Source organism: Alligator mississippiensis, chromosome 7 (genome assembly GCF_030867095.1).
Source record: "Alligator mississippiensis isolate rAllMis1 chromosome 7, rAllMis1, whole genome shotgun sequence".
Lineage (NCBI taxonomy): Eukaryota > Metazoa > Chordata > Crocodylia > Alligatoridae > Alligator > Alligator mississippiensis.
In genome coordinates this window covers 65,386,789-65,400,220 of record NC_081830.1, presented here as the reverse complement: position 1 = coordinate 65,400,220, position 13,432 = coordinate 65,386,789, and the positions used below count along the sequence as shown (strand labels likewise).

General features: G+C 44.5%; 1 protein-coding gene across 1 annotated transcript in view; it reads right to left on the bottom strand.

Moving 5' to 3' along the window:
- Positions 1-13,432, bottom strand: part of GMPS (guanine monophosphate synthase) — a 52,847-nt gene that overhangs the window by 20,393 nt on the left and 19,022 nt on the right. Inside the window, exons 6-9 of the mRNA XM_006275532.3 lie at positions 10,235-10,428; positions 9,726-9,891; positions 5,754-5,905; positions 3,849-4,022 (exon numbers count right to left, since the gene is read on the bottom strand). Of these exons, the coding sequence (XP_006275594.1) occupies positions 3,849-4,022; positions 5,754-5,905; positions 9,726-9,891; positions 10,235-10,428 (686 nt within the window). The remainder of the gene's footprint in view (positions 1-3,848; positions 4,023-5,753; positions 5,906-9,725; positions 9,892-10,234; positions 10,429-13,432) is intronic.

Here is a 13,432-nt window from a genome sequence, read left to right as displayed (position 1 = left end):
ATTTGTCATGCATCTGCTGATGCATGATAAAGTGCCACTGGCTTTTCTGATGGCTTCGTCACACTGCCGACTCATGTTCATCTTGGAGTCCACTAGGACTCCAAGATCCCTTTCCACTTCCGTGCCACCCAGCAGGTCATTCCCTAGGCTGTAGGTGTGCTGGACATTTTTCCTCCCTAGGTGCAGCACTTTGCATTTCTCCTTGTTGAACTGCATTCTGTTGTTTTCTGCCCACTTGTCCAACCCGTCCAGGTCTGGTTGCAGCTGTTCCCTGCCCTCCGGCGTGTCCACTTCTCCCCATAGCTTTGTGTCATCCGCAAACTTGGACAGAGTACATTTCACTCCCTCGTCCAAGTCGCTGATGAAGACATTAAAGAGTATTGGTCCGATTAAAGAGGACCGAGCCCTGCGGGACTCCACTGCCCACACCCTTCCAGGTCAAAGCCGAGCCATCCACCACGACTCTCTGGGTGCAACCCTCCAGCCAATTCGCCACCCACCAGACTGTGTAGTCATCCAAGTCACAGCCTCTTAACTTGTTCACCAGTATGGGGTGGAATACCGTATCAAAGGCCTTCCTGAAGTCTTCCTGAGGGTGGTCAGTTCATCCTGAACTAGCCACCCTCCCCCCACCCCAAGCACAGCTTTCCTGCACACGAGGGCACACCCTAGCACCCCTCCCCGCCCCCCGCCCCCCCCGGGCTCCTGGCCTGAGCAACTGCAGGCATGTGCCAGCATTTCTCAGTGCAGAGGGAATGTCCACACTGTTACAAACTGGTTCAACTTAGGCAGGTTAGACTAACCAGCAAAGGTTGAATCAGTTCAGGCCCTGGGTTTCTGAAGGTCTGTCCCTAGCCAAGAAGTACAGCAAAAGGAGTAACAGTTAGAATGCAAAGGATGAGGAGAAACTGCGGCAAGAAGTAGCCATCTCAAGGACAAATGAATGCATAAGGGACTCAGTAGAAATGACAAAGTTAGAAAAACAAGTGGAAACTTTATAAGAACAAAAGGAGGAAGCAGATAAAGAAACAGCATTGCAAGAACAGAAAGCACAGGATGCACAAGGTGCTTTGCGAGTAGTTTTGGAAGATTCCCAATTAACTGAGTCTGATCACAGTCAATGCCGCCAGAAGATGAGAGAAGCTAAATTGGGGGTATAATGGAGAATCACAACAGTGATACCAGGAGGATTGGCAGCCCTGCCCAGGCACTGGCAGCTGCTGGCCCCAGCCCCGTGGTATGGGCAGGGACCTGCATGCAGCTCTCCCCTCCCCACCCCGCAAATGCAGACTTGCCTGCTTGTGCTGAACAGCTGCAGCAACAGCAGGGTGGGAAAGTGGCCCCTCCCCTTCAGCGCTGACCAGCAAGCACTTCCTGCAGCAGCCACGCAGAGCCCACTAGGCTGCCCTGCGACTCCCTCTGTGCTGCCCCTGCTGCCCTGCAGGGCAGCCTGGAGGTGGCAGTGACAGTGCAGGGCAGCCAGCGTGGGCTCCACACAGCTGCTGCATGAAGCACTGGGCAGCGTTGAGGGGGAGGGGCCATTTTCAGGGAGAAAAAAAAAAGAAAGCCAGCACCCTGCAGAGTGGAGGTCTGGCACCAGCCAATCAGATATGAAAAGAAAGGAGAGATTGATGGCCTGCCTATTGTGGATTTACTTCTACAGTTTGTCCAGTATGAGGGAGGAGTAAAGCCAGAACTTGATGCTCTGCCTCCAGTGTTAGGGTGGCCCAGTACCTGATAGCCCCCTAATTATTGGAGGTTTGCCCTGAATTTGTCCCCTTCCCACTGCTACAGCAGGGAAAATAAAATGGGAGGTGGGGTGTCAGGTACCCTTTTGCTCTCTGCTTCCCACCCAACTTTTCCCCCTGGCAACCCCTTTCTCCTCTCATCAGAATCTGCCCTCCCCGAGCACATGGAAGTGAGAAAAATTCCAAAACAAGAACTTTAAAATTAAACATGGCTGTAGCAAATTGCATATATAGTACTCATGCACTTAGTTTACTCAGAGTTTTTTGGGTTTCTTTTTTTTTTAAACTGCTGCAAGTTTTAGCACAGTCACTCCAAAAACATACTTTAAGCAACACTTTGGAACCTACTTATATAGAGTACAAGCTATGCAAGATGTTTGTCTAAAGCCAAAGACTCATGATTTACCACATTGTTTATTGGGCCAGGTCCCACCAGTCAGCAAAGTTTCAAGCCATGGTGACCCCACAATTCAGTACTGCTTAGTACAGGGGTGGGCAATTATTTCAGCTGGAGGGCCTCTTAATGAGTTTTGGGGAACTGTCAAGAGCCATAGCCATCTCTCTCTCTCTCCTCATCTTTCTATCTCTCCTCTTTTCTTTGTGTCTCTCCCTCTCCTTCCCTTCACCTCCTTGTAGAGATGTTGCCACCTGCTTGGTGCAGGAGCAGCTCCTGCCTGGGTCCACAGCTGACACCACCAGCAGGTTGCGGATCAGGGCTCTAGGCAGAAACTTCCACTGCGGCGGGAGGGCAGTGGGTCAGCTGTGGACGTCGTGGGCAGGTTCTGCATCGGGGCTCCTAAACCTGCCTGTTGCGCCAGAAGCCCCACCCAGGTCCACAGCTGATACCTGATGCTGCTGAGCGGAAGTAGTCCTGCCTGCCCAGCACCAAGCAGCAGCTGGAACTGCAAGGTACCTGCAGGCCAGATCCAATGAGTTAGCAGCCATCCACCCATGGGATAGATCAAATCTGTTGATAGGCCAGATCTGACCAGCAGGCTGTATTTTGTCCATCACTGGTTTAGCATGCGTTTAACTCCAGACAGCCTCCACAAAGGATCCATGTTTTAATTAGCCCCCACTCATACCTGGAACTGGGTGTTCTAGTCATAAATCCTGGGATGCTCCAAAAATTTCTATGCAAATGAAGCACAGGGCAAACTGGTCTGGCTTTTTCTTGTGGAGGGCAAGGCCACATTAATCATTCGTGCCAGACAGAGGTATTCTGGGTGAACCGTACGCAATATTGTGGTTCACCATGACTTGAAAAACAAGTCCTACCCCTTGGAAATGATTGGCAGAGAGGCCCTGGCAGGGGAAGGAGGACTAGGGGGTGGCCGCCATCCTGACTGCTGCTTGCCTATCATGCTGCCCTGCCTCTCGATGCTGACTGACAGAAGTGTCCTGGTGGTGGGAAGAGGGGGTAGCCTCCATTTTGTCTGCTGCCCTTTCATGCCACCCACCAGCCAGCACCTTCTACTCCTGGCAGCAAGGACCAGCATTTTATTTTTTGTTGTTGATTTTGCAGATTTCACAGTTTCCATGAAATCCACTAAACTGTGAATTAAGTAGGTCTCTATATATTAACCTATTCTTGTGGTAGGCATGTTTGCCCAATGTGGGCCATGTGTTTTATAGTCATGCCTAGTGTTGGCTGCATTTAATCAACTTCATAGTTGGTTTCCATTGCTGAGCACATGCTGCTTTTGGCAGCAATTTAATGAGACACAATCTATTTAGTGAAATTTCCTTGTATGCGGTTATAAGAGGAGGGGCTTCCCCCCATACCAATTGGGGAGGAACTCATCTTGTATTCAAGCAAACATATTACTTTGAGAACCAGAAAAATAGGAAGTTGAACAGTAATAGTTACAGTCAAATACGCATTACAATAGCACCTGTATTTCCCACCACACTGGATCGAATTCAAACATTTCAGCAGAAAAGACTGGATATTATTACCCAGGAGGTCCTTATCAGTCTTCTGTTCTTATTATGGAACCACTTGTATTGCTAAAACATAAGTAGTACCATTGCTTTGGCATCTGCAATTTCATATTTGTGTCATACCAGAAATAAATGTCATGTTCTCATTTTATTTACCTCTTCTCTCAGTTTTCTGATCAGTTCTGTATCATTGTGGTGAGTTTTAATAACTTCAGCTTTACCACTTGCAACAAGAGAAGCACTTTCAATAAGATCAGGTCTTAGGGTTCCCTGAGCAAGAAAGACCTCTTCAGGTTTCAGATTCATTTCTCCGATTACTTCATTGGCAATCTACAACATGGATAGAAAAAATAACATTTTGCATTAGCCCGGGCATGACCATAAAAACACCTGCAATACACGTTACCTCCCCAAATAATGTTTTTGAGAAGGCAACATGAAGAAGAAACAACTTTTCCAGCATTATGGCTGCATACTACGGGGACAGATCCTAAATATTCGGCTCACTTAACCTCCCTTTCCTGATTAAGCAGAAGCTGAAACCCTAGTTGCAGCTGAAGACTGATCTCCATGGGTGAATCATTTTGAAAAGAGCTAAAAAACAGCCGTGAGGGGTGGAGTGAGGCTGAGGCAGGCACTGCCCACCCAGGGTGGAGCACAGGAGGGAGCTGCAGGCAGCTTGTCCAGGGTATGGAATGGGAAAGAGGTTGGCAGCTCCCACTGCTGCGTATGCCCCAGGGGAGGCATATGCCCCCAGGATTTGTGCATGGGGCAAGGATGGGCTGTCCACTGCGGGTTTGGGGCCAAGGGCTATGCCAGCCTCTTCCCAGCAAGGGCCAGGGCTGTGTTTGGGTCAGGTGGGGTAAGGTGGGCAGTGGTGGCAGTGCTGAGTGGGGTGGGGGGGATGGACAGACAATAGCTGCTCCAAAATATGCTGTTCCCCCCCCCCGAGAACAGCCCCAGCCCTGAAAACACAACCCACCCTTGCCCTGCGCACAGATCCGGGAAGGAGGGGGGGGGGGAAAACGGACGGACGCACATGCCTCCCCCAGAGGTTTGCACAGCAGCAGGAGTCAATCCCCACTTCCCTGGATGAGCCACCTGCAGCTCCGTCCTGTACCCTGCTCCACCTATGCAGCCCCTGCTCCAGCTCCACTCCCTCCCAAAGAAGCTGATTGCTAGTAATGTAAATTTTCCTTTTATCGTTTCCGATACGATATGGTCTGATGTATTGGTGCACCTCTACTGATTTGGGAGGAAAACGTGCACGTGTCATGCAAGTTAACGTAGTACCTACAAGACCACCAAACTGCAGCCCCCTTTCCATCACATCAACAGGATTGTTCATGATGAACACTTAAGCTTTAAAAAAAAAAAAAAGTAAAAATGCAGCCTTGCTTTCGTCTGTCAGGGCTTGAGCAAAGCTTAAAAGAAGAATCTGTTCACTCAGCAGACAAGTGGCACAGGGTCAGTCTGTGGACCCAACCCAGCATATGCATCACTTAGCCTGCAGGGGTGCTCACAGCTCAGAGAGCCAATGCAAATCAACGCTTCAGTTACACATGCTACCACCAAATTTTTGGATCTGTGGGCCAGATGTGACCTGCAGGCTGGACCTTGGTCACCTGTTTAAGCCAAATCAGGCCTATAATTTCTGAAGCTCAGCCACTGCTCATAGTGGAACAGCTGCAAACTTCAGTATTACAAGGCATTCTAGCAGGCTGTATTAGAGCAGTGGTTCCCAAACTGTGGGTTGTGACCCCAAATGGAGTCACATCAGAAGATGAGGTCATAAATAGGGTAATGCTGAGCAAAAGTTTGGGAAGCACTGTATTAGGGGATGGATTTTAGAGCAAAGCCTAAATTGTAACTTTACTACTTCCAAGATATCTACACTGCAACAATGTATATGACATGACCACCAATGTCAGTGAGTGTACAGTGCTTCAAACTGACAATTTTCCTAAAAAGAGGGCATTTCAAACGATGGGAAGTAGAATACAAAGAAAAATATTCAAAAGCTTGAGGGATAAGCTAAAATAATTCTAAAAAAACTATTACCTTCACAAAGGTGTCACCAATAATTTTTCTTTTTTCCTCAGGACTTGTTGTCATATTTAAAGTCTTACTAATTCTTTTTCGTGGAGTTCGGTCTTCATCAGAAATTGGCAGAGTTGTTGTACCATTGTAGAATGAATGAGCTGCATTTACCACTGCAAAGAAAGAGAAAAATATGTTGAGAGACTTTCGAACGAGATTGGGAAAATACATTTCAAGCTAGTGCTTTTTATCTACTTATGTTTTAATCTATTCTGTTGTACAATTGCATATTGTTGAAGAACTTTCACCCTATTATCATGCCTAATATTTTCCAGAGATTAAATTTCCTTCCTTCATTTACATACATACGTTTTGAAGTCCTACTTTCACCCAATTCCTTTTTATTAGTCTGAATTAAATAATCTTCTTTATGTTTCTAGCACACTATATTTCTTGAGAAATTTTCTAAATTAGCTAGTTTCAATGTCAATACTGAGATCATCTAAGGAACTTGTAATGACAGTCCCTAGCACCGAGTCTAGGTGTGATGCCTGTACAATTTCCATAAATGGCCTCTGTCAGCTGTGGAATTTAGCCCCTCTGAGAATCTGTCAGAGCACAGGTTTGGCTCGCAGAGCATGGCACAAACCACATCTCTGGATGAAACATTCAGCTCATATGTCCATATTGCACACATACTTAAACTATACAGCTTTAGGTTTTTGTTTGATATGCTGAAAAGGTGCAAAGGCAGATCTTTGCATAGCTTGATTTTGGCTGTTTAATTGAATGCGACTGAACACACTATGTTTCCAGAGCCTTAACAAATGAAGCATAAGAAGTCATTAGACACAGCAGTACTCGTTAGCAGATTATCAATAGGCAGAAGTTACTTGTGAATTACATGATTTATGTGAACTGTAGGAAATACAATTATACTGGTTAACTACATGTACCATTTGTTGTTTCCAGACGCCTTAAACCTCAGAGATAAACAAGCCAAGACCTTACTGGCCAAGGAAAAACAGCTAAACTACATAATTGATAAGCGGTTAGAGAATGGAGCTGCACAGGATGACTTGGATAGGAATGATCCATCCCAAAATTTGCCTTAGCACGCCCCCATGCACAGCTGAGCCTGCAAAGGTGCACTGTTACCAGCAGGGGCAGGCAGCAACAGTGACCCTGGGAGGGGTGGATGAAACATTCAGCTCATGTGTCCATATGCTGCATAAAAATCATCAGTGGGTGCATGTGCACCTCAGAGCAGATGGCAGGGGAGAGCCTGAAGGAAGCGCAACCCTGCCCCCCTCCCCTGCCATCCACTCTAAGGCACGTGTGCACCTGCTGGCAATATGGAGCTGATGCTGGGGCTCCAGAGCAAGGGTAGTGCCAGCCTATTCCTGGTAGGCAGGCTGGGCCAGGCCTGGAGGCTCCACCCCTCCCAGTGTCACTGCTGCTGCCCACCCCACTCCCGCCTGCTCCAAGCCCGCCATGGCAATATAGAGCCCGGCAGAGCTGTTTGCAGCCTCCCAGCTACAGCCAGCCCAGGCTCTGGGTAGCTGCTGCCAACAATGGAGCCTGACTCCCAGCAGGGCTTACAGCCTCCCAGCTGCCTGCTGGGAGCAGCCCAGGCTCCTTGGCTGGCAGCAGCTACTCAGAGCCTGGGCTGGCAGTGGCATGCAGAGTAAAATGGCCTCACATGCCATACTCTGGCATGTGCGCCAGGAGTTGCTGATCCCTGCTATAAAACACAACAAAAAAACTTAAAATAAATCTGTTACTAGAACTTAAAAGAAAGGAGACTGAGTCCTAACAATTAAGACATAGCTAGAGAACCAAGAACCCAACATTCTTTCTAAAAAGAAAATTTGCTTCAGATGAACAGTTACAAATCTACAGCTGGAATAAAAAGTGATGGTTGAGACAGATATCAGCTGTTACAGGCTTTCAGTAGCTGCATTCCCATTTCCATCACTGGTGAAGTGAAGTGTTTTAATCTCTTGGATCAAAAACATGCTTCATTCATGCACTTAGAGCACCAATATGAGAATCAATATCTAGTTAAATTTAGCTTTTAAACTGCATGGGACCCAGAAGGTGTCTTCCTGTATGTGTTCAAGGCTTAATAGTACAGTTCTATACTATTAGTAGTCTTCAAAGCTGTTAATTTTGGATTGATGTTAGAAAGAGTAGTGCTTCTCAACCTTTTGACTCCATGCACCCGTCAGAAAAATAATATAGAATTTCTCTGTTGCAAAGAACTCGGAAAGACCACAACAGGTCAGAATATATTTAACACTGTGGATTCCTATTTGAAATCTCAGGGCTTATCTTGTGAATCACGTTTTCAAACCCAACAGTGCTAATATCGTATGGATAACACGTAACACCCCTAAAAGGGTCTCAGGGCACCCTAGCATGCCACAGCATCCTAGCTGTGAAACACTGAGACAAATCAGGTATTAGGAAGAACTGCCTTATTTTAAGAGTAGTCAAACATTAAGTGGTTTATTCCTGAGACTGGGGAAGCTGACACTGGCAGTTCTGAAGTGTAGATCTGTGGTGGTTTACAGAAGGAATATTTAGAGTACAGGGTTGGAATAGATGATTTCCTGAAGCCTCGTCCAGACCTTTTTCTCTATGAATGATAATTAAACTTGCGAACTTTTGTATAGGTCAACATCAACCAATAAAATTAAGTAATGAAGCCATAGTAGTGTTCATGACAATGAAGATGTCGCCTTTGTGACACCATAAAAATGTTTATGGTGGAGCAAAGTGAAAGCAAACAGACATCTGTGACCTTTGCTGTTGCAACAAAAGGTAATATTAAATTTGTGCCGCTATTTTGAGGCAGATATCTGTCTGTTTTCAGGTGACAGAGTGAGGGAGGCCTGGAGCCACCCATGCTCTTTAGCCACCCTGGGAGTGCCTGCCCAGGTTTCCCCATTTGTAGAGGTACACCCCAAGCGCTATCACACAGGATTAGGCCCCTGCTACTCCTGGGAGCAATGAAGCAGATCAGTCATGCTGGGACATGTCCTGGCACAGCTGATGCACTTTCACTTGGCAATTTCTGTTCATAGTCTGTAATTTGAGGTGTTTGGAAAGCATCATGCAGATTTTTTTTTCATTGTTTTACTGATATAGCATGTGCAGTCTCATTGAAAAGCCAATGCTTTGCTGTAGTGATTTGTGTCACTTGCCTGTATGGATTACAGTATACTGTCTGTATATGTCTTTATGATTTTTGACATGGTTTATTCAAAGGAACCGAGGTATAAATCCTTAAAAGTAAAAGGAAATAGGCAAAACTGCTAAGTATCTTTTGCCCTTTTGTTGTTAGGGCAGGAACAGCCACTCCCAAACACAAGCAGAAGAGGCTGTTGTTGGGATGAACACCCAACGTATTGTCTGCCATGGGGTGTGTGGCCGGGAGGGGGGGGCAGGGAAGGGAAGGAGGGGCTGGCTTGGAGGTATTTAGGAGCTCCCTCCAAGATGATACCAGTCTTTGGATTATCCCAAGCTTTTGGAGAGTCCATGGCCCTATTGGTCAGGGCTAGTAAAAATCAGCAGAAAGATTAAATCTCAGAAAATACTGGCAAGACTTTCCCGTGTAATAAGTCCTTATGTTGTTTTATATCCATACGATTGCCTGTGGTAAAACAGGGATCTCAGGACAAGTGATATTCCAAGCTAGCCTGTTTCATGGAAAGGGGGACCTAAGAATTCCCTCACAACCTAAGGGGACGCTACCTGGAGTTGGCAAAGATTTCCTTACAGTAGTCGTGGGGTCCAGCGTACGGGCAGTGGAGCCAAGGTTTGTGGGGATTAAAGGGTTGTCCCAGGGCAAAACTTGGTTTGTTCTCAGAGACAAGCAAAAGAAGAGTGGGGAGAAACTTGTATCTCCAGGTTCCCCCGCAGCCACATTTGTGACAACATCTTTATTTTTACTATTTTCAGTGATAGGAAACGAACAAAAAGCAGTACCTTTGACTTGAATTCCAAGTTTTTTAAGGGCCTCCTCCACAGACTGACTCTCTCTCTTGCGCATAAATCCATTATCTATATGTACAGCTATAACTTGATCTTGGTTTAAAGCCCGATTCAGAAGAGCAGTACATACTGTTGAGTCCACACCACCACTGAGTAAAACCTAAATTAGGAAAAAAGAGAAAAAAATCTCCAAATTTTCCAGACATATAGCAGGAGAGTAAAAATTAGCTAAAAGCACAGAGGGAATATAGAATTACCAAGCCAGCCCCACTGATTCTGAGGAAAATGAGAACTCAAACAATGTACCACGCCACCTATATGAAGGCAACAGTTTTTTCTAAAACCAGCTGGCCATTTTATAAATGGAAGCATGACAAGCCTGATAGCTCTTAAACAAAATAAAGTAAAACAAAACTAAACTAAATAGCATAACTGCAAGGAACAGTCTGCAAAAACGCGTTGCTCCTCGGTTAGAAGTTTTCAGATGTTGCCACAGTACTTACCAGGACTTTTGATGCACCCACTTTCTCTTTAATCTCTTGAATGCACTGAACTTCTCTGTTTTCTACTGTGAAAGTGCCACTGCATCCAGCAATGTCATAGAGGAAATTCTTCAATATCACTTTTCCATTCACTGTAAGGCTGACTTCAGGGTGGAACTGTGCTCCATACAGTTTTTTTGATTCATTTGCTATAGCTTTATAAGTGTAAAGGATAAAGTATTACAAATTACAAATGTAGTAAGTATGAAAAGGCCCTGCAAGTTTTACAGAGTATACTGCATCTTGCTTTGTACTAAAGTTTCTACTGGCAAATTAAATCTTTGAAAAATAATCACTTGAATTTAATTTGTCCTGTAACTTCCTAACCATGCTTTGTGCCACAGAGGTATGATGCAGTCCCTTCATTTGACAAAGGTATTTTAAGTAGAAATCGTAATTTTTCAGTCATTACTGAACTAAAAAAAAACTCTTCATTCTCCATGTTTGGGAAAGGTCACTTTGGGAGGAGGTAAAAATCCAGAAGTTTTTTGGATTTCCATAACTTTCCATAAAAATGTGATCTGCATTTTCTGTGCATTGAAGGAAGTTACATTATCCCTAGAAAGCATAAGGACCAAAAAGAAAAAGCTGTAAGAAATCCAAGAGCCGGACTACACTATAAACTAAAGGTATAGTGTGCAATGTTAAGAATACGTGTACTTTATTTCTGATATCCATTATTGCTTTTGAAGGGACCTATACCTTAGGGAACAAAGTCCTAAGCAAACCAGAATAGGTCATTTCACAATTTTTATGAAAAACTGTTCTAGCAGCTAATCAAGGCACTACAGTCTAAATTTGATCCATCTGGCTGAAGATTCTGAATCTTCAGTAGAAGAATTATACCTGGAACCAAGAAAAAAGTGTGGAAAATGGATAAAATAAAGCATAAATGTCTATTGAAAGATGAGTGTTTTGAGGAAAAAACCCCCAAAAACCCCTTCTTGCTTGTAGAACTCCCTTACCAAATCTGACCCAGTCTATGCTTTAAAGATGTTCCGCACATTTATCATATCTCTTCCTATTTAAATCATCACTATGTTCATTGGTGTTATGGAAAAGGTCAGACTGAAGTTAACAATGGTCCCTTCCAAGTCTTTAAAAAAAAAAAATCCATTTCACGTAAAACTTTCTAGGCTTTGTTCTTGCAAACACTTACACAAGAATGTAACTTTACCCATTTAGTCACTAGAATTTTGCACTTGGCAAGTTCTATATAGGGTGAAGAGTTTGCTAGTAAAGGGCCATATTGGTAAAATTATGGTTCTGGGAATATAGATTGACTGCTATATGAAAAATGATGGTTACCACACAATTTATAAATGAAAGATGTTTGACATTCCCAAAACTACTCACACCCCAAAATAAATGTACAATAAAGAAGTTATCTTTGAATTATGTTTTATTGCATGACTATGCACGCGAGACACAGCAATAAAGTGATCCTTGTGTTTTAGTCCACTGTATTAGGCATAGACACTAAAAACCTTCGTTAAAAATAAATTATCATTTGTTCCCTTGGAAATTAACAGCTAAAAACTAGATGCTTCTGGGAAACATTTCTCAACCACCCAGTGTAAACACAATGAAGCCAGGAAATATACAGTTTAGATTTGGGGCACCAAACTCATTCTGCCCCATAGGCCAGTCTGCAGGCTGGATAAGGACCATAGATCTCTTCCACCTCCCTCAGTCTGCCTGATCCAGGGGCTGCTCCAGCTGGTCTGAGACCAGCACTATGCAGGCAGCACAGCCCAGAGTAGCTGTCTCATTTCATGCAGCACATGCACTGGCAGTTCCAGGACAGTACCTCATAATGCTTCCTCCAGCCAGCCCAGAAGCTGAGCTGCATTTGGTGCAAGCACTGCAGGCAGCACAGATCCCAAGCCAGCTGGAGCAGGCACTATATGCAGCACACGTCCCATACCAAATGTGACAGTCTGGCCACTCCAGTATCCACACTGCGCAGGTCCCAGGCCAGCTGGAGCAGGTGCCAAATCAGGTACACCAGGGAAAAGGGGAGGAGAGGTACGAGGGGATCCTTGGGTAGGATCCAACCCTACGCCATGCTCTTGGCGGGTCTCTTTGGCAGGGCTCCATGGGCTGGTTTAGATCATACTTTCCCCATCATACCATACAACCATAAAAGATCTGGTCTACACTTAAAACCACACCAGTATTACCATTTTGGTAAAATACCCCAACAGAGACAGTTACCTGGGTAAAAGCCCCAGCTTGCATAGAATTATTTTTATACAAAAGTAACTTCCATTAGCATAAATTATTTTCCTTACCACACTTAAATTAGCACGAATGGCACTGCACTGCTTTGAACTTTATATATTTAAAAGCACTAGACTTTTGTTGCACCTTAACTCTCTTAGGAGTCCTTTGGAAAGATTACAGTGCTGAAACCTTTTTCTTTAGGTATCTGAAGGTCAGTGGGATGAGTAAAAAGCATTTGTGTTGGGAAAAAGAAAAGTGTTTAAAGAGCTTTGACTCCTGGTTTAGGTAGATCCTTGAAAATGACAAAAATTTAGCCCCCTCACTTAGTCTCACCGTCCAGGTTGAGCACCGACCAACCTCCTCCCATCCTTTCCAAGAACAGTGATGCAACCTGGAGCACAAGGTCCGGAAGAGGCGTGCAGTTTTGCAAGACTGTGGGAGCCCAGAGAATATGGCAAGTTTTAGAAATTGACACGGTTCTTATAGTTTCTGTGGCTTCTACTACAGCATAACATAGTTAGGTTGGAGGGGGAACATGATGGAGAATGTGTTACTTACAACTTGAAGGCCACCAAATAATATAGCTGTCAGTTAGACTGAACATATGGATTTTAGAGTATTTGAAAATGGGGCCTAAACAGAATTCTCAGCTTAATACTAATTATAGCTTGGAAAGTGATACCTCATAATAATGCAAGAAGCTTTAAAAATTTAGAAGCAAGATCCAAGTTTATCATGCGCCTAACTTGCGATTTATAGAGTCTAATCTACAGAACGTTTCTCTGTCAAATATCCTACAACATCTATCCAGATTTTTGCTCAAAGGTTTAAATAAGAGCAATGTGAATAGTTTAAGATCACATTATGTAGCTCAGTAATCAAGACACTGGAATGTCTTTTAGCTTCACAAAACACCAGCTGAATTGATGAACT